Here is a 19,487-nt window from a genome sequence, read left to right as displayed (position 1 = left end):
TCAGTCAGCAGAGGTCATGCGAGGCTGATCCAGATTCTCCTCCCATCTCTACTGTCCCCCCCCACCCCCACCACCAACCCCTCCTTGAGACCAAGTGCCCGGCCCCCACCCCACGATGGCACCTGCCGGCTGGCCTCTTGGCTGGGCCGCGTGAAGAGTGCCCCAGGGTCCCCTCTGTGTTTCGGGGCGCCCACTGGTGCTGCGCGCTCATCCGCCTGTGGTGGTGTCACTGCTTGGGGAAGGGCCACCTCCGCGGGAGCTGTGTGCCCGCAGCTTCCGGCTTCCAGCACCTGAGGACACGTGCTTTGGCCGGGGGCTCTGTCTTTCCGGAAAACGCCCGTGAGAACCCCCCGTCTCCCACATTCCAGCCTGTCATCTCCCCGTCTGGGATGCCCGCTTCCGCCTGTGTGAGCTCCGGTTCGTGGCGGGGGCACGCCGCCAGCCAGGCTGGGCTTGAGGAGGGAGAGCAGGGAGGCGGCGGTGAGGCCTGTGGCTTCGCCCTGGGGGCGGCCCTCAGCTCCTGCACCCGGGTCCGTGTGAGGAAGGTCCAGTTAGGCGCTCTGGCTTCGGTTACTGAGCGTTTCAGACGGAGCCCGTGGCGCCAACACTCGCGGTCCGATGCGCTGCTCCAGACTGTTGTTTCCACGCCTTCGTTTTCCATCTCTATGTGGCGGTTCGGCTTTTCACTAGCAGATTTTATTTGTTGCTTTTTAGACGTCCAGAGGTGTCGCGCGTGGTACAGGGTCCTATGTACCCCCTCCCACCTCCCCCTCGTGAACGCCTTGCCCCGACGTGACACTTTGTTACAGGCAAGGAACCGACACGGACACGTTCACTAACGTCCACAGTTTCCATTAGGGCTCACGCTCTGGGCTTGGCCAAAGCCGTGTCAAGGTCTGCTCTCGGCCTGGCCCCTGGCCACCACTGATCCTTTACACTACTGTTGGTTGCCGTGGTTTTGCCGTTTTCAGAATGTCCCATGGCTGGGGGCGCCCGGGTGGTTCAGTCGGTCACGCATCCGAGTTTGCCTCACGTCATCATCTCTCGGTTGTGTCGGACTGTATCTGTACGAGGCACTCACTCCGCACTTGTGAATAAATGTTCTAGGTTCTGTTTTCCTTTTTTATTTTTATTTTTAAATTTTTTTTTTCAACATTTATCTATTTTTGGGACAGAGAGAGACAGAGCATGAACGGGGGAGGGGCAGAGAGAGAGAGGGAGACACAGAATCGGAAACAGGCTCCAGGCTCTGAGCCATCAGCCCAGAGCCTGACGCGGGGCTCGGACCCACGGACCGCGAGATCGTGACCTGGCTGAAGTCGGACGCTTAACCGACTGTGCCACCCAGGCGCCCCTGTTTTCCTTTTTTAATATAAAGTTGATTTATTTTGAGCGAGAGAGAACAGGGGAGGGGCAGAGAAAGGGAAAAAGAGAATCCCAAGCAGGCTGTGCACTGTCAACACAGAGCCCCATGTGGGGCTTGAACTCCCGAACCTCGAGATCGTGACCCGAGCTGAAACCAAGAGTTGGCTGCTCAACTGACTGAGCCACCCAGGCATCCCTAATTTGTTTTCTTAAAACGGGCTTTTTTGTTTCTCGGACCCTTTTTGTTCTTTGTGTGTCCCTCTGTGTGTCATTTAATGAGTTAGAAACTGTATGTGGTGTGGCTGGACAACGCGGTGACGTTAAACTTCGACCTGCAGACATTTCCTGAGGGTCGGGTCGCGTTGTCTTGGGTGCTGGGGCCCGCCCCTCCCCTCCCCCTGCCGCTCTCCCATCCCTTAGCGTGAAGCTCAGCCCTGCTGGGAACGGCAGCGGGAACAGTAGCGCCTGCAGGTGCCGTGTCGATCATGAACCAGGCTGCCAGTGGATATGAGTTTTAGGGTTTTCTCTCATCAGTTCTTGCTTTCAAATGACCCCAGGTGGCTTTTTGTTTGTTTTTGCTCTCAGATGAAATTCAGAAAACGTGAAATTAACTACTTAAACGATATACAAGGGGCACCGGCAGCTGGGCTCAGTCACTTAAGTGTCTGACTTCAGCTCTGGTCATGATCTCACTGTTCGTGGGTTCGAGGCCCGCGTGGGGCTCTGTGCTGACAGCTCAGAGCCTGGAGCTGCTTCGGATTCTGTGTCTCCCTCTCTCTCTGCCCCTTCCCTGCTCACGCTCTGTTTCTCTCTCAAAAATAAACATTAAAAATTTTTTTTTAAATAAAATTGAACATCTATTTTTAGAGCAATTTGGGATTCCACTGATAGGAAAAGATGGCATTCTCATATGCCCTGTGACTCCGTGTGTGCACTGTCCCCACCACAGCGGGACATTTGTCCCTGCACATCAGCCGGCATCACAGGTCCTTATCACCCCAAATCCACTGTTGATATGAGGGTTAAAATGCATCGTTTTAAAGTGTGCGTTTCAGGGGTTGTTTGGCCGTCAGGTGAGCTAGTTTAGAACCCTGTCATGAGCCCCCGCCGTCAACCCCTGGCAGCACCCGTGTCCTTCCCGTCCGGGATCTGCCCCATCCCACGGCTCCTGTAGTCGAGTCACGCGACAGGTGGACTTCCGGGTCTGGCCTCTCACCGAGCGTCACGGTTCTGCAGGCTCGTCCAGGTTGTGGCGGGTGTCAGCGTCTCGCTCCCGATCGTGGCGGTGGGGTGGACACGCCGTGTCCTTTGGCCCGCTGAGCACACGTGCACGTGCTCCCATGTGGACCCCTGTGTTTTCAGACGCCAGTTTCGTGCTGGGCAGCTATAAGACAGAGCCGTGTCCGAAGCCACCGCGTCTGTGTCGCCAGGGCTATGCGTGTCCGCACTACCACAACAGCAGGGACCGGCGGCGGAGCCCGCGAAGGTTCCAGTACAGGTGAGCCCCTGCGGCGCGCGGCAGTGTGGACCTGCCTCCCACCCCCCTCCCCCCGCGAGCCAGCGTTCTGCCGCGTGTACGCGCGCCGGGCTCTGCCGCCTCCCGTGCGCGTGCACAAAAGGCTAGACGCGGCCGCGCTCGGGTCAGCGACGGTCGTGCTTCCTTCCTTCCGTCTCCGCGGTTTCAGGGCCCGGGGGCCGAGAGCCGCCCCTGCGCATCCTGCCAGTGGTAGTCACCAGAGCGCAGCCTGAGAGGATAAGATGAATTCGCGTAGATGGAAGGGACGGAGAATGTGCCGAAAAATAATAAAACCTCACTCCCCACGGCGGCTCGTTTTTTCCGGGAGCCCAAAGAGATTTTGATAAGGCTGTCCGACAGCACGTGAAAAATGAGCATCAGGGCTGGGTTTTCCTGCTGTGGGATCACTCGTTTGGGACTCGGTGTGGGACCCAGCTCCGGAGGGAAGGAGGGAGGGCGCCCGCTGTCTGTCCATCGCTCGCATGGCACGCCACCCGGGTGCCTTTGAGCCGCACCCGCCGCGGAGCCGGCCGAGCCCCGTCTGGCTTCAGGCAACCCTCACTCTGAGGCCCGCTCCCAGGGGTTGTGTGCGCCCACCCGCGTGCCAATAGCGGCTGGGCACACTGACGCCCCCCCCGTCCCCCCAGGTCCACGCCGTGTCCCAGCGTGAAGCACGGTGACGAGTGGGGTGAGCCCGCGAGGTGTGACAGTGGGGACAGCTGTCAGTACTGCCATTCCCGCGCAGAGCAGCAGTTTCACCCGGAGGTACGAGGCACCCGTGTCGGCGCACAGCCCGGGGTAGGGGGAGGTCTCCCCCCTTTGACTCCGGGTCCCTGGGACCACCCTCTGGTCCTGCGATTCGCCGGGAGGATTCGCGGATCCCAGCAGCGCTGTTGTGCCCACAGCCGTGATTCGTTGGTGACAGGATAGGGGCTGAGGTCAGCCAGGGGCGGGGCGGGGCGGGGGGGGGGGTCCCTCCCGGGGCTGGGTCCCCGACCCACCGGGCCTGAGCTTCCAGGGCTATCCTGCAGGGAGTCACGTGGACCGTGTCTGTGGACAGGCGTGTCGGACTCGGTGTCTGGGGTTTTCACTAGGGGTCACATAGACGTGCTGACCTCCATCTCCAGTCCCCCCAGAGGCTGAGCCCACACGACCGGGCCCAGAGCCCCTACCAGAAATCACGTTGTGACTATCCGGGGTGGCCTCAGAGCAGGTAAACAGAGACACTTACCAGGCAGGACACCCCGCCCTCCGGGAGCCGGTCAAGGCCGGACCTTCCTTTGGCACCGGCAGGGCACGGACTGTTGAAGTTCGCAGAGCTAACCAGAACACGCTTGGGTTTGTGGTGAAAACAGACCGGCAAGGGGCTCCTGGGTGGCTCAGTCGGTTGAGCCTCCGACTTGGGCTCAGGTCATGATCTCATGCTTCGTGAGTTCGAGCCCCGCGTCGGGCTCTGTGCTGACAGTTCGGAGCCTGGAGCCTGCTTCCGATTTTGTGTGTCCCTCTCTCCCTGCCCCTCCCCTGCTCCTGCTATGTGTCTCTCTCTCAAAAAATGAATAAACATTAAAAAAAAAAAAAAAAGATTACTGATTAGCAGGGACACTTGGGCGGCTCAGTTGGTTAAGTATCTGACTCTTGGTTTCAGCTCAGGTCTGGATCTCATGATTTCATGAGTTTGAGCCCCGCATCGGGCTCTGTGCTGACAGCATGGAGCCTGCTTGGGATTCTCTCTTTCCCCTCTTCTCTCTCTGCCCCTCCCCTGCTCGTGCTGGGTCTTTCTCTCAAAAATAAACACTAAAAAAACCACAGCAAACCAACCCTCTTCAGGGTTTTGAGAGTGTGGGGACCAGGATGGGTGGGGGGCAGTCCAGGAGGGTGGGATGTGCGGCTCGCTTGCAGGAGGGGTGCCTCGAGGGGCCCGCAGGGGGCAGGGATGGAGCGGTCGAGGCAGAGAGCAGGAATAAGGGAGGGGTCAGTGCCCGGGCGGGGGATGGGCCATGCGGGCCTGTCGGGAGCAGGAGGCGCCCTGTTCTGGCCCATGGCTGCCCCTGGTGCCACCTGATGGGCGCTGGGCGTGGCCCGCCTGGGCTGGGTCGTGAACTCCGAGCCTGGCCTCTGCCGCCTGCCTGTGTCTCAGGCCCTACGATTGATTGCCCCTCTCGACTCGGGATTTTTGTCTTCTGCTTCCTTTGCTGACTCATTGGCTACTGACTCATTCATTCTGTTTCTAAAACTCAGAAATGTGGTAAAGGGTGCCGCCTCCACTGCGGCTCCGTGGCCCCGAGGGCACTCCGTCCCCACTCACCCCTGCGGCTCCTCGGGTACTCGGAACCCTTACCGTTCCCCAGCGCCGTGCCCAGGGAGGCCCTGGGCTTCCGGAAGGGGCCCCCGCATCTGCTCTCCTCTTTCCTTTCTGGGGCTTCTGTTCTTGTCAGAGGTTCTGTGCTTTAAAATTCACGTAAAATGCCAGCCTCCTGATGTCATAGGCCCCGAGTTGGAGCCCCTCTGAAATTGCTTCTGTCGGTAGGCGTTAAAATCTCAGCGCAGGCACTTAGCGGGTGAGTGAAGACCGAGGAGAGTACGTGGCCTTTGTGGGGGAAGGAAGGCCACTGGCTGGGGAAGGCTTCCGGAGGGTGCGGATTTGGGGTCTGGCAGGAGCGCCCTGGGGCCTGTCCCGCTTGGTGTGCTGTAGGGCCAGAACCGAGTGTTGCTGGCGTCGTGAGAGTATCTTTGACCCTAGTGAAGGGAATCGGGGCTGACCATGCAGCTCATGCATGTGGTCGTGACACAGGCATTTGTTGAGCACCTGCTGTATACCGGGAGCACTGAATTGAGCATCTCTTTCAGAAAATGCCAAGTGGTGAAATTGACTTTGTGTGACATTTCCTTTTTTTTTTTTTTTTTTTTTTTTTTGTAAGTTTATTTACTCATTTTGAGAGAGAATCCGAGCAGGTTGTGTGCTTTTATCGCAGAGCTGGAAGCGATGCACGGCTGGATCTCGCAAACCCTTAGATCCTGACCTGAGCCCAACCGACTGGGCCATCCACGCACCCCTGTGTGTTATTTCAAGGACAGTCAGGCCTGCTCTGCGGAGAGCGGGGGATTCTGGGGCCACGGCATACAGGGCAGGGGTCACATCCACACCGCCTTCTCAGGAGACGCGTTGTGGTTTGGAGCTGGGTCCTCTGGGCTTCCCGTGGAAACCCGTTCCCAACCCAGCCCCTTTGTTTTACTGGTAGATTTTATTTGCTTTATTTTCTCTTTGCCGCCCAGATCTACAAGTCTACAAAGTGCAACGACATGCGCCAAACCGGTTACTGCCCCCGGGGCCCCTTCTGCGCCTTCGCACACGTGGAGAGTAAGTGTGTGACGCCAGACTGCCCACGCGCCTGGAGCAGGAGGGGGGCCGGGAGCACCCCGCATGCCTTTCAGGGTCACTTCAGGCCGCCCCCCGCCCAGAGACCTCCCTACCTTGTGGCCGGCCCTGCGGTTCCCTGGGGGCAGACACCAACTCCGGCTGGCCCTCCTGGGGAGGGCGGCCAGTCCCTGCTGGACTCGCACGTCTTTCGGTGGCGCTGTGGCCGCCGTCCCCTGTCGCGCGGGGCGAGCGGCCTCCCCAGGCCCCCCTCCCCGGTCTGGGGACCCCTGGACCCCAGGTCGCCCTGCACGCAGCTCTGTTTGCAGCCAGCAGTCGCTCATGGCGCGCCACCTCCCTCTGTTGACAGAGAGCCTCGGAACGGCCAACGGCTGGGGCTGCCCCGCGCCCGCCCGCAGCTCCGCGGCCAGCAGCGGCCAGCCCGTGCACGTAAGTGGACGGCGTCCTGGGGAGGGTGTCGAGGGTGCCGTGTGGTTTTGTGAATGGCTGGGGACACGGATGGGTGTGGTCTCTGGGTGACTCGGCTGCACGGTCTGCCTGGGGGGGGGGGGCGCCTCCTTCTAGAAGCCTGGGACAGCCCAGCTGAGCTCTGGCCTGGGCCGGCTGCCCCCAGACATGTCGGCAGCACATAAAACGTGGTCTCCAGCGAGCGTGGAGAAGGGGCCCTCTGTCCGGGTGGGTCTCCTCGCAGGTGGGTGGCCGTGGCGCCAAGGGGGGCATCCGGGCTGGGCAGGCCCCCGACGGCGGCCGGGGCTCTGGGTCCTGGGTCTGGCCCTGCAGGTCTGGCCTCTCAGGCATTGAGAGATGTGGGGGGCACCTCGGGGAGAGGATGGTCCTGACCTGGTTGGACTTCATGTCTGCGCGGTGGAGGACACGGGGGGGGCCTCAGGCCTCATGCCCTGCCCTTCACCCTGGCGTCGTAGCGGGCTCCCCGTCTGCTCTCGCTCTGAGCTTTCGAAAGGGTGACGGGAGGGTGTTTGCATCTGCGTGTCGGATCTGCTGAGAAAGCGGCCCCTCGGCGAGGAGACTGGAGCCTCAGGCGTTTCCCCACCCGCCTTTCTTCCCACTTTGGGCTTTTGCTTTTTTAACTTTTCATTTGGGTATATTTTTGTTTAATTAACTTATTTATTGAGAGAGAGAAAGAGCGACCGTGCACATGGGCAGGGAAGGGCACGGAGGGAGAGACCATCCCAAGTGGGCTCCCTGCTGTCAGCGCAGAGCCGGACACGGGGCTCGAACCCACAAACCGCGAGATTGTGACCTGAGCTGACATCAAGGGTCAGGCGCTCAACCTACTGAGCCCCGCAGCGCTCCTGCCCCCACTTTGTGCTTTTTTTAGAAAAGAGGAAAACAGGAAAGTTGAGGAAAACCTGGGTGGAATTTACTTACAAGGAGCCGGGCAGTGATCTGCCAGATCGCGGTCTGTTCCGTGTCTCTGGCATCTCCGTGCCAGGCGGCGACACGGCCATCCTGCGTTCCCAGTGGGTCAGCACCCAGTGTCCCCCCACGCCCCGGCACGCGGGGCTTCGATCTGATCCCGAGACCATGGAGCCCGAAGACCAGACAGACAGCTCTCCCGCTGCAGCCCTGCAGGGTGTGGCGTGACCCCTCCTCGCCCCGGTGCTGACGGCAGATGGGCTCCCCTCACCCTGCAGCCTTGTCACGGGCCCGTCCACAAGGAGGACCGGGCTGCCCCTTCACACCCACGCTGGGCCTTTGTCCCTCTGCAAGCCCAGCTGGCGTCCTCTGGGGGAACCGAGCAGAGCAGAGCTCCGGACCCCCAGGAGCATAGCCGGGCGCTGGGCGTGGCAGGAAGCTCTTCCCCCTTCCCCCCCCATCTTAGTGGCTCCCAGTGGACCATGCCAGTCATGGGCTTAGGTGGTGGGCACAGGGCCACCGGCTTGCCCCCCCTGAGGGCCTAGGGTGAATGGAGCCTCGGGGGGCGGGGGTTGTGCCTCGGAGGCAACAGCCCGGGTGCGGTGGGTGACCCTGTGCCTTGGATGGCACAAGAACAGTGCCCACCCCTGCGGGCGTGGTCTAGTGAGGGGGTCTTTTATGTTCTTTTAATTATTTTGCAGTTTAAAAACCCTACTTGCTAAGGGCACCTGGGTGGCTCAGTCACTTAACCATCTGACTCTTGATCTCAGCTCTGGTCTTGATCTCAGGGTGGTGAGTTCAAGCCCCGTGGCTCACGCCCAGCACGGGGCCTCCCTAAAAAAGAGGGATGGGGGAATAAGTCAACCTGCTAGGACACGATGGGTGGCGGGTGCCAGGCTGCAGGGGGTTCCCCGCGGGTGGAGACGAGAGCAGCGTGGAGAGCACGCGGTATGCCGTGTTCCTCAACGGGGTCACGTCGCAAGACAACCGAAAACACGTATATCGCTCTCTGATCCCAGTTCCTGACCCAGAGCTCCTGAAACCCTTGTAACTTCCCAAGGGGATAAAAATACCTTGTGTTTCGGGGTGCCTGGCGTGCTCAGGTCACGATCTCACGATTGGTGGGTTCAAGCGCCGCTTCGGGCTCTGTGCCGACATGGTGGAGCCTGCTTAGGATTCTCTCTCTCCCTCTCTCTCTCTGCCCTTCCCTGCTTGCGTGCTCTCTCTCAAAATAAATAAACTTAAAAAAAAAAAAAAGATTAAAAAAAGCCACCAAAACCCTCTTTTGTTTTGCAGAGGTGACTCTGGGTGGGCTCCTCGTAGCTCCAGGATGCGGGCTGGTCACCGGAAAGGCCAAGCCATGGTTAGAAGCTTGGGACTTTCTGCACCACCCGACATGATCTGGGGCAGGAAGGGGCTGCAGGTGGAATTAAGGGGGTGAGCCCCATGAAAATCGCTGAAGTGTGCGGTGTGGAGAGCGTCCGCACTGGCGACATCTCCATGCTGGCGGGTGGAGGCCCCCAGCTGCACAGGGACGGTAGCGCCCGCACTCGGGGCCCTCGCAGACCTCACCTGACATGTCTCTATCTGAACGTCTGTAGTGTTTAGTATATTATGTAATAATCCGGTAAACGTAAGTGCTTCCCTGAGCCCTGGGAGCGGTTCTAGAAATCGGCCAAACCTGAGGAGAGAGTGGTGGGAATCATGATTCGGAGCCAGTGGGTCAGAGGCACAGGTGACAGGGTGGGGTGGAGGTTGCTGAAGCGGGGCCATCTTCAGGAGCTGACCCCAGGCAGAGGGTGTGGCCCAGCAGCAGGGAGCCTGGGGCAGGGGTGGCCGGAGAGGGGCCTGGACGAAGGGGCGAGGTCCCCACAGGGAGCCCTGGGTTGCAAAGGCAAACAGAACAGCTTCAGGAAACGCGTGCTTGGCCTGGAGGTATGTTCAGGTCTGTGGTCAGTGACTTCGGAGGCCCTCACCCCACCCTGCAGGTGGGGTCACTCTGGACAACAGAGATACAGGGAACTCCGAAATACCAGCACGACCTCCGGGTTGAGCCCGAGGCCAAGTACTGCGTAGGAGGAAGGGGCCCCGGGCAGGGCCTGCGTGGACACCTTTTCTTCCTCTGCCCCTGGTGATCACTCTGGGTCCTTCTGCAAATCCAGAAACCAAAAAATAAAGGAAGAAAGGCCAGAAGGACCTGAAATACCACTACAAGTTAACTTACTGTAAAAGTAGTCATAAAAATCAGAATCTGATTTTGTCCTTTGATCTGAAGGACATCTGGGTCTGCGGCCTTTGTGTTGATGTTTGACCTGGGGGAGCCCTGGTCCTGAGCTCTGTGAGCAAAGCCATCATTGGGCCCGGTTTTCCTGGCAGGTGGCTTGTCAGTCAAGATTTCTGTATGTGTCGGAGAGGGACAAATGTTTCCCTCTACCCTTTCACGTTCGGTACGGGGCCTCTGCAAATTAAACTGATAAAAGATAAACGGGACAGAAGCCTTATTGCTTATCCGTACAGAAGGTTTGGTGGTGAGGAAGTAAAGACCCCTTTGGGTCTAAGCAGACCTGGCGGCTCATATATCCTTTAACAAAGAGCGGTAGATCGTGGAGAAGGGGCCACACAAAAGGAGTTTCTGCTCCTGGGGAGGTAAATTGTGGGACGGTAAATGTGTGGGGGAAAGCGATGTCGGATCAGGGTTACGTGGACGTAGTCGGGAGCGTCTGGTGGCTGAGGGTCGTCCTCTTCCCGGTGCGGGAGAGGCGAGGGGGTGCCTTCTCAAGGGCCAGGTGACACCCCGCTTTCAGCATTATAGGTAGAATAATCCTTTGCTTCGGGATAGGTCTCCCCAAGACTTGCCCGGCTCTCCGGGCTCGGGTCTCACGACCTCTGGTCGCAGGGGGCACAGAGCTCACCCCCTCCTTCACACGGACCGGCCCGGAGGTTAGAGGTCAGCGTGCAGGTGTAAGAGACAGACTTGGGAGAACGGACAGAGGGTGGTAACTTGAACGCCTTTTCTGTTCTCTGAGATCCCCGGGCTCAGCGTTTTCTCTCCGGTGCGTGAAGCGGAGGTGTCTGTTTGTAAACCGTGCTGCTCTCTTCCAACCCTGGTGCTTTCCTGTTGTAGGCGAAGCGGAGAGAGTCACCTGCCGAGGGCAGCCACAAGGCCGCTGAGCAGGACAGCAAGCAGGTACCGCCCGGGGGGCTCCCGCTGTCCGCAGCGGGGCCGCCCTGTGTGCTGGGACTCTCGCACGTTCCCTCTTGACCCAGAGCCCTGTGCTTGTCCGTTCGGGACGTAATTATGTTTTCACTTAATTCTTAAACTGGCCTATTCCACACGTCTTTCGTCTCAACGTTCAAAACGTGTTTGTGTTGTACTTTGGACACAACGAAACCAAAACCTCCTGACGTTTTCCCCACGGGGAGTACGGGGCGCCCTTCGCAGCCGCCTGTGGTGGTCTGTGTGTGTCGGGGGGCTGCCCTAACAAAGCCCCGCGGATGGGGCAGCCCCAACCACTCACCGTCCAGAGCTGGGAGTCCTCGTGTCGGGGCAGTGGGGTCGGCACCTCCGAGGCTATGCGGGAGCTGCCTCTGTCCTGGGCCTGTACGCAGCCGATGACTCCCTGTCTCGTCCTGCTCGCACCCCCCCAGCCCCCTGGCCCCGGGTCTGGGTCTGTCTCCACATTTCCCCCTTTTCATAAGGACCCCGGTCATTGATTAGGACGGCCTCATGTGAACTTGATTTCCCTGGTAAAGACCCCGTCTCTGGGTCAGGTCACGCTCTGGTGTTTTGGGGGTCAGGACCCCGCGGAATGAGCTTCCGGGGACACAGGGCGGCCCACGACCTCATCCAAGCTGCATCTGGGCCAGTGTCTCTGGGGGCTGCTGTAGAGACTCCCTGCTCCCGCGTCACGGCTCGGGGACACGTGCACACCTGAGGTAATCACAGGCTCCCGCCGTGAGTGTCCTCCACGTGTCCCCTCCGGTGAGGCTGCCGTGGCCTCAGCTGAGGCTTCCCTGAGCCCGACCCCGGTTCGGTGGCGCAGTTCCCGAAGGCTCTTCGGACACGCTTGCCCCCTTTTAAGCAACGCTTTCGTCCTGGCCACCACTGCCGTCCGTCCCCGTCCCCGTAAGACAAGAGGGTCTGAGCCTCTGGGAGGCCTGGGGTGCGGTGCGGGAGGGCAGCGGGGGCCCCGGCCCCCCCAGCCCCAGCACATCGCCACTTGTCACTGGCCCCTGTCGTCTTCCTTCTCCGTTCCTACGCGGGCGACACGCCCGGTCCCTCTCTGCCCCGGTTTGCTTGGCGCCCACCTGAGGCCACCCCCTCGGGACTCTCCAGAGTGACCCCGACATTCTTCGTGGCCTCGGGAGCTTTGAGATCCGCAGGGGAGTTGAGGGTAAACTGTTATCTGGCAGCGTTTTGGAGAGTAAAGTGGATAAGACGTTCGTTGCGAATCCGAAGCAGGAAACGTTAGCGGTCACGGAGCCAACGCACGGGGGCCTCGGGACGTGGTGCTGCCACCGCCTGACGCGTCCTCACGTGCTGGCAGCCCGAGGAGCCCGCGTGGCCCATCTACAGGTCCCCTCCCACCTGCGCCCGGAGACGCCCTCCGTCCCACCCAAAGCCGGGCTCCGGGGACCTCGAGTGCCCAGTGGGAGGACTGGAAGGCCAGCGGAGGGGCTCCCGGCGTTCCCCTGGGACCCTCCATTTGAAAGGCCTCGGGGCCGGAGGCCGGCCCTCTGGGGACCCCTCCCTCGCCTGTGGGCCCCAGTCTGCCCCGGCCGGGGGACGCCCCAGCCCCCCCAGCCTTGAGAGCGTCATTCTCGGTTTTCGGGATAAAGCGTCCCCTGACGTCTTTGAGAGACACAGTCCCTGCGCTATGACTTTGTGGGCGGGTGAAGTCACAGCAGGCACCTCGGGCCCCCGGCTCAGCGTTTGGGCTTGGCTGTGAGGTGTCTCGGAGCGTCCTTGTTGCTGCCACCCTTCCCGCCTCGCCCGGGGCTGCTGGGGCGGGCGGGAGGCACCCCTCCCCGTGCTGAGGAGACAGTCTGCCCCTGGGCCCGAGCCCCGGGAGCGCTGGCGACTTTGGCGTCCGGACTGATGCAGTTCATGTTAATTTTACGACAGCCTCATACGCGCGGTGACCGGCCGTCGCGGGGTCGGTCACCGAGGGCCCCTCGTGAGCGAGGCTAGCCGGCCGGGAAACACTCAGAGGAGCTTTGCTGTGTGTGTTCCTCTCTCCCTGCCGCTCCCCGCGCAAAACCTATGTTCATGTGTGGGTAAAATTTCACTTAAGCCGACAAACGAGTGAAATCCTCCCCCCCTTGTGGTGGTGGAGCTCGCCCCCCCGAAGTGAACTTCTGCTGGCGCATTTTGAAGCGAAACCCAGACGCCACACGCTTCCCTTTGGTGTGGCTTCTGGGCCCTGGTGTCACAGAGACCTCGGGTGGGCTGCGGACGCAGCTGCCGTGTGTCGAGCAGCCCCGGCCTGCGGCTCTGTGCCGTTTGCTTGGGACGGTGAGGTGCCGCCCAGACCCGGCTGGCTCTTCTGGGCTCTTCTGGGCTGCTCTCCGCAACTCGGATAACGTGTGGCGCCCAGGCTATTGCCTGAGTACCGAGAGGTAAAAACCTGAGATCGTAGGGCTGGTTTTGCTTTTGGAGGCCGTGTGGGCTCCCTACTTACGTCTTTTTTTTTTTTTTAATAAACTCTTTTTTAATGTTTGCTTATTTCGAGAGAGAGCGAGCCAGCCCGGGAGGGGCAGAGAGAGAGAGGGGGGGGAGAGAAAATCCCAAGCAGGCTCCACGCTGTCAGCTCGGGGAGCCTGACACGGAGCTGGATCCCACGTATGGAGATCGTGACCTGAACTGAAATCAAGAGTTGGACGCTTAACCCGCTGAGCCCCCCCAGGCTCCCCTCTGGTCAGGCCTTTGGGTGGATTGTGTTTTGCTGCCCTAGATCAGCTGTTGGCAACCATTTCTGCAGAAAAGCTCCTTGGATCAGACACTTTCTAGATGGATGTGTTCAGTCCCTGATTAGCCAGCCAATCTTGACTGCAGCTGTCGTGCTGACTGCAACCAACTCGGCCTTTACAGCCCCCCCTAGAACGTTTGGAAGAGTCGGACCTCTGTTTTGCTTTGGGGATCGAAGCCGGACAACCGTCCCGTCCGTGACCCTGCGCCCTTCTGCTCTCCCCCGGGTCCGCCGTCACTGCGCCCTCACGGCGGCCGTTGTGTGCGCACGCCCGCTCACCTCGTGTGTCTTTGCACAGAACCACCTGCCGGTGTCCACAGGGGCTCATCCGCTCGCCCCCAGCCTGGGTTCCAGTGTGGCGTCCAGCACCGGCTCTGGCAGCTCCTCCCCGGCCGCCCTGCCCTCGGCTCCCCGCACCCACCCGCCTGAGCCCGCCCCAGGTAGGTCTAAAACTTCCCTCGCGGCTCCCCGGCTTTTCTTGGCGCTTACGTCGTGTCTTTTTAGGACCCGCTGCACGCGTGTTTCGGCCGCCTGTCACTTGGCTGTGCTGCCCGTGACCTAGAAACCCCCGCCCCCCACGTCCCTGGGAGTCACAGGCTGCAGAGGGGACCAGGACCCTTGGGCCGAGGCTGTGGCCCCTGGTCACCACGACCAGGGTGGGAGGGGTTTGGGATGCAGCCGAGGGCAGCGGCACGGCTGAGGGGCCCTTAGCCCCGGGGAGTCCTAGAGGGTTTGCGGACCGACGAGGGGAGGGGCTGTCCTGAGAGCCGGGAAGAGGGGCGGGCACGGAGCTGGGGGGAGACCCGGCCCCCGGCCCCTCAGGCCACGTCCGGCTGCACCTGCGGACGCTTGTGTCGCTGAGCTCCCCCAAACCTGCATTTCTGTCCCGGCCAAGGGAGACCCGGCAAGGGCTCTGCTCGTGGCGTTTCCACGTCCTCTGCGCCAGGGCAGGCTGGGCAGGCGTGGCCGCGGGCAGGCCGGGGAGGCCGCTGCGGAGCGGTCTGCCCTGGGGTACACGCGTCCTGTCCGCCTCCTTCCTGGTGCGGGGTGGGTGCCGGCTCCGCCCACGTTCCCACGTCAGGGCACCACGTCGACGCCAGAGCTGGCCACGTGGTCGGGCCCAGGGTGGTATTTCCCGCCCGGAGAGAACTGTCCGTTGCCGACAGCCAAGGATGGCACGCACGTTGTTTTCCACGCCTCAGCACCTGTGGACGCCAGTCACGCCACTGGCCGTGGGGTCGTGGCTGAGACGCAGGTGGGGACGATGGCAGCCAAGGCAAGGGAGGAGAGGTGTTAAGGGAGGAGAGGTGTCCTCTCAGTGGCCATTTAGATGGCAAATCTTGGGCTCGGGCCATCAGAGCACCTGGTGTCCCTTGTGCTGATGTGAGGGATGCCGGGCAGGCGTGCTTGACCTTGCTACCCGTGTCGCGGCTGCCTCCTGGGGCACTTCTACCCATGTGGGGCTCGAGGCTACCGCCCCTGTGCTCATTCTGAGCTGCAAAGGGCCGCCTTATTCTGGAACCCCGGGGCCTTTGTGTGGCCAGGCACGTCTTCCTGCACGGCCCCAGCGTTCCTGCACGGGCTCCACGGTGGAGCTGTCCGACTGCCAAAGAACCCTCTAGAGTCCAGCTTGCCCAGCCCTCTGAGGACAGGGTGTCCTTGATGAAACCACCCCTCCCCCTGCTGGTGTTTCTGAGCCCTGACCTCGGTTCCTTGCCCTGCACACTCTTGTGCCTCCCCCCCCCCCCCCCCCCCCCGCCCCACCAGCTTCCCTGTGCTGGTCTTTTGTGGAAATCCTGTCCACGTAGGAGTGAAGACTAAACCGACTCTTGCCTGGGCTCTGCCTTAGACTAGGGGAGTTTGTTCAAGTCCTCACATACTTCATAGGGTGCATCCGTGTGGGTTCTCTTTTAAGCAAAAACAGGCACGTGTGTGTTATTTTACGTTGACGTGGAATTGGGGTGGAGCGAGGTGTCCTTCCTGAACCCCTGAACCCCAGAGGCCTCTGGGCTTGCGTGCTGGGCTTGCGTGCACTGGACCTGGCCGGTGGGCTTGAGAACTCAGCCCTCAGACTCACGCGCGCCGGCAGAGAGCAGAGGCCAGGGCGGAGGCTCGAGGTCTCTCTGCCCTTGTCTGAACTTGGGGCCAAAACACAGCAGGAGGGCAGCCGGAGCCAGCCTGGCCTCTGAGCAGGTTCTCTGCCCACTCGAGGGAGCCGAACAGTTCGTGGTCACAGAACGGAGATCGGAACTGTGTGTGTCTGAAGGGCTCCTCCAGAGCGCGTTAGCCTCGAGGCGCCTGGCTGACTCACACGCAGTGGGGGACCGTCTCGGTGGCGCGTGGGGCGCCTGCGCACAGGAGTCCTTGGTTACTCCCTGGAAATGAGCCGGAAAGCCATTGGTATAAATGGCATGCTTCATTTTGTTGTTTTGTGTTTTATGTGTAAAAAACACGGTTTTCAAAAATAAGGCTTATTGTCCCCAGTTTAAGGGTAGCAACAGTCAAGTGTGAGCATCGCGGGAAAGTAGTTAGGAGAATGAAGTCCCTGCCACCTATCAGGAGAGGCCGTCCTCAGCTCTGCTCACCTGAGCGGGCGAAAGCACTGGATGCACCTGTGCCCCCTGGGGTTGTGTGGTGACCCACGGGGCCTCTGCCTGGTTCCACGCGTCACCATCTTGCAGTTCATTCTTTCATTGACATAAGTGTTTCCTGAACCAAGTGCCCAGAGGCGAGGAGATTAATTCCTGTTCGGGATCAACACGGTCTGTTCACAGAAAACTGCTGCTGCTGAATCCTGAGCTGCTGCCGCAGTAGGGGCCTCCTTTCTCTGAACACGCTCTTGAGACCCCCAGTCAAATCATGTGCCAGTTAACAGGGGCCCCAGCTGGGAGAAGTAACACACCCCTCACAGCTGCCCTCTGGTCCCCGGAGGGCCCGTCCGGGCTGTCCTTCTGTCGCCGAGGACCCCAGGGCTCAGGGGCGCCTGGATCGAAGAGCCTGCTCTACCTACCTAGGGCCTAGCGGGTGTAGACCCGGTCCTTTTCTGCTCGTAGTCTGGTTCAGGCTATATCGTTACTAATGCAGTGCCTACAAAGAACGAGTAAATTCTAAAATAAATAGGTGCTGTTTGCAGACTAATTGTGTATTCGGTGGTTTAGTGGAGTCATTTCAGGGCCACTTGACAAGAGGCCATTTCCTTTGTCTCTATGAGCAGGCTGCCGGTGAAAATAGTCCCCTGCGGAGCTGGTGGCCTGGGGTGGCCGCGGGGCTGTGGGCAGCTGACTCTCCGTGACCTCTGAGGGCAGGGGTCATGGCTTGTTCGCCCTGACCGCTGCCTCGTGTGCGTTTTCACCTGAGCGGGTCCGCCTGGAGCCAAGATGCTTCCTTACCTGAAGGAAAGCGGCCCTGCCCGGCGAGGCCCCCCGCGAGCACCTGGACCCGGGCTTTGGGCTCGGCGCCGGGAGGGGCCGGGGCCGGGGCCGGGGTGGGGGTGGGGGGGGGCTGCTGCGCGCCCGGCCGGGGGCCACACAGGGGGCCAGGGGGTGGGGCCGCCCCCCCCTCCCTCCCAGGACTCCGAGCGGCGGGGCCGCCCACGCACACCTGCTGGCTGGCGCGCACCCCGACAGGTGCGGCGGGGGCGGGGCCGGCGGAGTGGGCGGGTTGGCCGGAGGGTTGCGTCACCCGGGGCGGCCCGGCGGGGGCGGGTGTAAGGCTTACGTCACCGGGGGCGGGACGGACCTGAGGGTTACGTCACCCGGGGGCGGGGCGGCGCAGGGAGGGCGGGGAGCGGGCTGCGTTTGAATCGGCGGCGGCGGCGCGGTAGACGGTGAGTCAGCATCGTCAGCCCCGCGCCGCCAGGGTGCGGGTCGTCGTTATGCGGAACTGGCTGTGCACCCCCGGCGAGGTGAGAGCCAACCCCCTCTCTCGACGCGCCTCCCCGCGAGGCCCGCGAACCGCCCCTCCCCAGGTGCGCCGCACCCCCACGTGCCAACCCCCCCAGGTGGGGTGCGTCTCCCACCACCCCCCCCCCCCCGCTCCTTCCCGCTCCCCCGAGGGCCTCCTCCCCAGGCGCGCCACCCCTCGCCCTCCCCCCTCCTCCCCAGGTGCACACCTCCTCTCCAGGTGCTCCTCGGACCCGCTCCGGTCGCCCGCCCCCGGGGCCGAGAGTGACCGCCGGGGTCAGCACCGGGTTCCGCGGAGGCTCTGCGAGGAGGCGAAGGCGAACGTCCCCTTTCTGGGCACCTGCTCGGCAGAGGCGCCCTTTGGTCCCCTGCGTGGGCGCGCCGCAGGGCTTCTCCGGGGGAGGGGGGCCCGCGTTACCTAGCCGAGGTGGGTCTTTTGCTCCGCGGTGAGGACCGGGTTCCTGCCTTGTCCTGCCGAGAACCGTCGGCTGCACCGTCGGAAATTGAGGCCGGTGGGTGGGTTTGCCAGGCGCTTCACCCTGCGGTCGGGGCAGGTCGGCCTGCGGGGTGAGGGCATCCCGGCCGCGGCGGGCGCGCGTGTTAGGAGCGCGCCCGGCGTCGGGGCTTCCCCGTTCTGTCCTGTGTGCATTGTCCCTGCGCGTCCCTTGACCCCGAAGGACCGCGTCGCCTCTCGGATGTGCTGTGTCATGTCAGGGTCGGGGTTTTGCCAGGGCCGTTACTCAGCAGTTCTCCCGCGATTTCTCATTAACATCTGGGCGGTTCCTGGCAGTTGGGCAAGGCGGGTTTTGGGTCAGAGGCAGAGCTTACGTAATTCGGTTCATCTGGATCTTGAGTGTTAAAGCCTCTTTGAAAGTCAGCTCTTCCTTGAAGAGAACATCCCAGAAGACCTGGGTCTGAGTCAGAGAGCCGAGAGGTGCAGTAGGCGTGGGACCACCGCGGACACCCAAGCAGCCTGGCCTCGGCCGGCCGCTGTCCGGTGGGGGCTGGCTCCTCCGTGTCACTCTGGACCAGGGGGCTTCTTTGTGCTGAGTCATGGGGCGGGGGTCGGGGAGTGTGATAAGGCTGGGTCTGTTCAAGGTGAGGAAAAGCTCTTGCTTCAGCCTGTTTTCCTCGTCCGTCTCTTCATTTCTGGTTTTGTTATTCACAAAGTGGTTCTGGAACTTTGTTGGCGTTAAAGCACACCACCCGTCAGCCCTTCCTGAGACCCCAGGTGCTGAAAGCTAGATCCGTGTGGTCAGGCCTGGCCGGCCTGCAAGTCCGGGCCAGAGGCCCAGGGGGGCTCGAGGGGCCAGGGCCAGGGGTGGGGGGCAGAGCAGGTGGTGGACAGGTGGGGGTAGAGCAGGGGGTGTAGTGCTGGGGGGCGGGGAGGGCAGGGCGCCCTGCACCTGGTGCTGGTGCTGCATGGAGTGGGGACAGCCGGCGAGTTTTGGAGGCCCAGCAGGCGGTCTCCCAGGACCCCTGGGGCCCCTGGAGGCTGCACCTGGCTGCAGCCTGGCATCAGCTGAAGGGTAGCAGAGAGGCTGGGGTGGGAGGAGCCTGGCCATAAGTGTCCACCAGTACACCAGGGGCATGTTCTTTGTGGGCAGTAGGACTCGACCTGCGGGGCTGGCCTCCTAGAAAGGTCGCTCTTGGGACAGTGCAGGTGGGGGACGAGGGGCAGCCTGCAGAGATGGCTGGAGCTTGGGGCCCTCGCCGGCGAGGGTTCAGGGAGGATGGAGAGGCCGAGGGCTCCTGGCTTCTGCTCAGTGTCTGGGCCCTCGTGTTCCCGGAGTTTGAGAAGCTGCTGGTGAGGCAGTAGGTCCTCTCTCTGGTAGGAGGTGGTGAGGCGCCCTTGCTGGGAGATGCCGGTGTCTGAGGGTTAGGGCTGCTGAAGCCAGGTGTGTGTGTGCGTGTGTGTGGGTGTGTACGTGTGTGCTCGCGCGCACGCTCGTGGAGCAGGGATGGGACGGGACAGGACGGGC

General features: G+C 61.7%; 1 protein-coding gene across 3 annotated transcripts in view; it reads left to right on the top strand.

The window, feature by feature from the left end:
* Window positions 1-19,487, top strand: part of UNKL (unk like zinc finger) — a 37,899-nt gene that overhangs the window by 11,223 nt on the left and 7,189 nt on the right. For 2 of the 3 annotated variants that reach the window (XM_030301633.1, XM_030301630.1), the window contains 6 exons: window positions 2,728-2,863; window positions 3,529-3,646; window positions 6,155-6,239; window positions 6,607-6,686; window positions 10,759-10,821; window positions 13,902-14,043. In XM_030301633.1, the coding sequence (XP_030157493.1) occupies window positions 2,728-2,863; window positions 3,529-3,646; window positions 6,155-6,239; window positions 6,607-6,686; window positions 10,759-10,821; window positions 13,902-14,043 (624 nt within the window). The remainder of the gene's footprint in view (window positions 1-2,727; window positions 2,864-3,528; window positions 3,647-6,154; window positions 6,240-6,606; window positions 6,687-10,758; window positions 10,822-13,901; window positions 14,044-19,487) is intronic. The other variant, XM_030301632.1, reaches the window with a different exon arrangement.

The sequence above is a fragment of the Lynx canadensis genome, chromosome E3, assembly GCF_007474595.2.
Source record: "Lynx canadensis isolate LIC74 chromosome E3, mLynCan4.pri.v2, whole genome shotgun sequence".
NCBI classification, from domain to species: Eukaryota; Metazoa; Chordata; class Mammalia; order Carnivora; family Felidae; genus Lynx; species Lynx canadensis.
The sequence above is the reverse complement of the archived record's forward strand: the minus strand, read 5'-3'. Positions and strand labels throughout refer to the sequence as shown.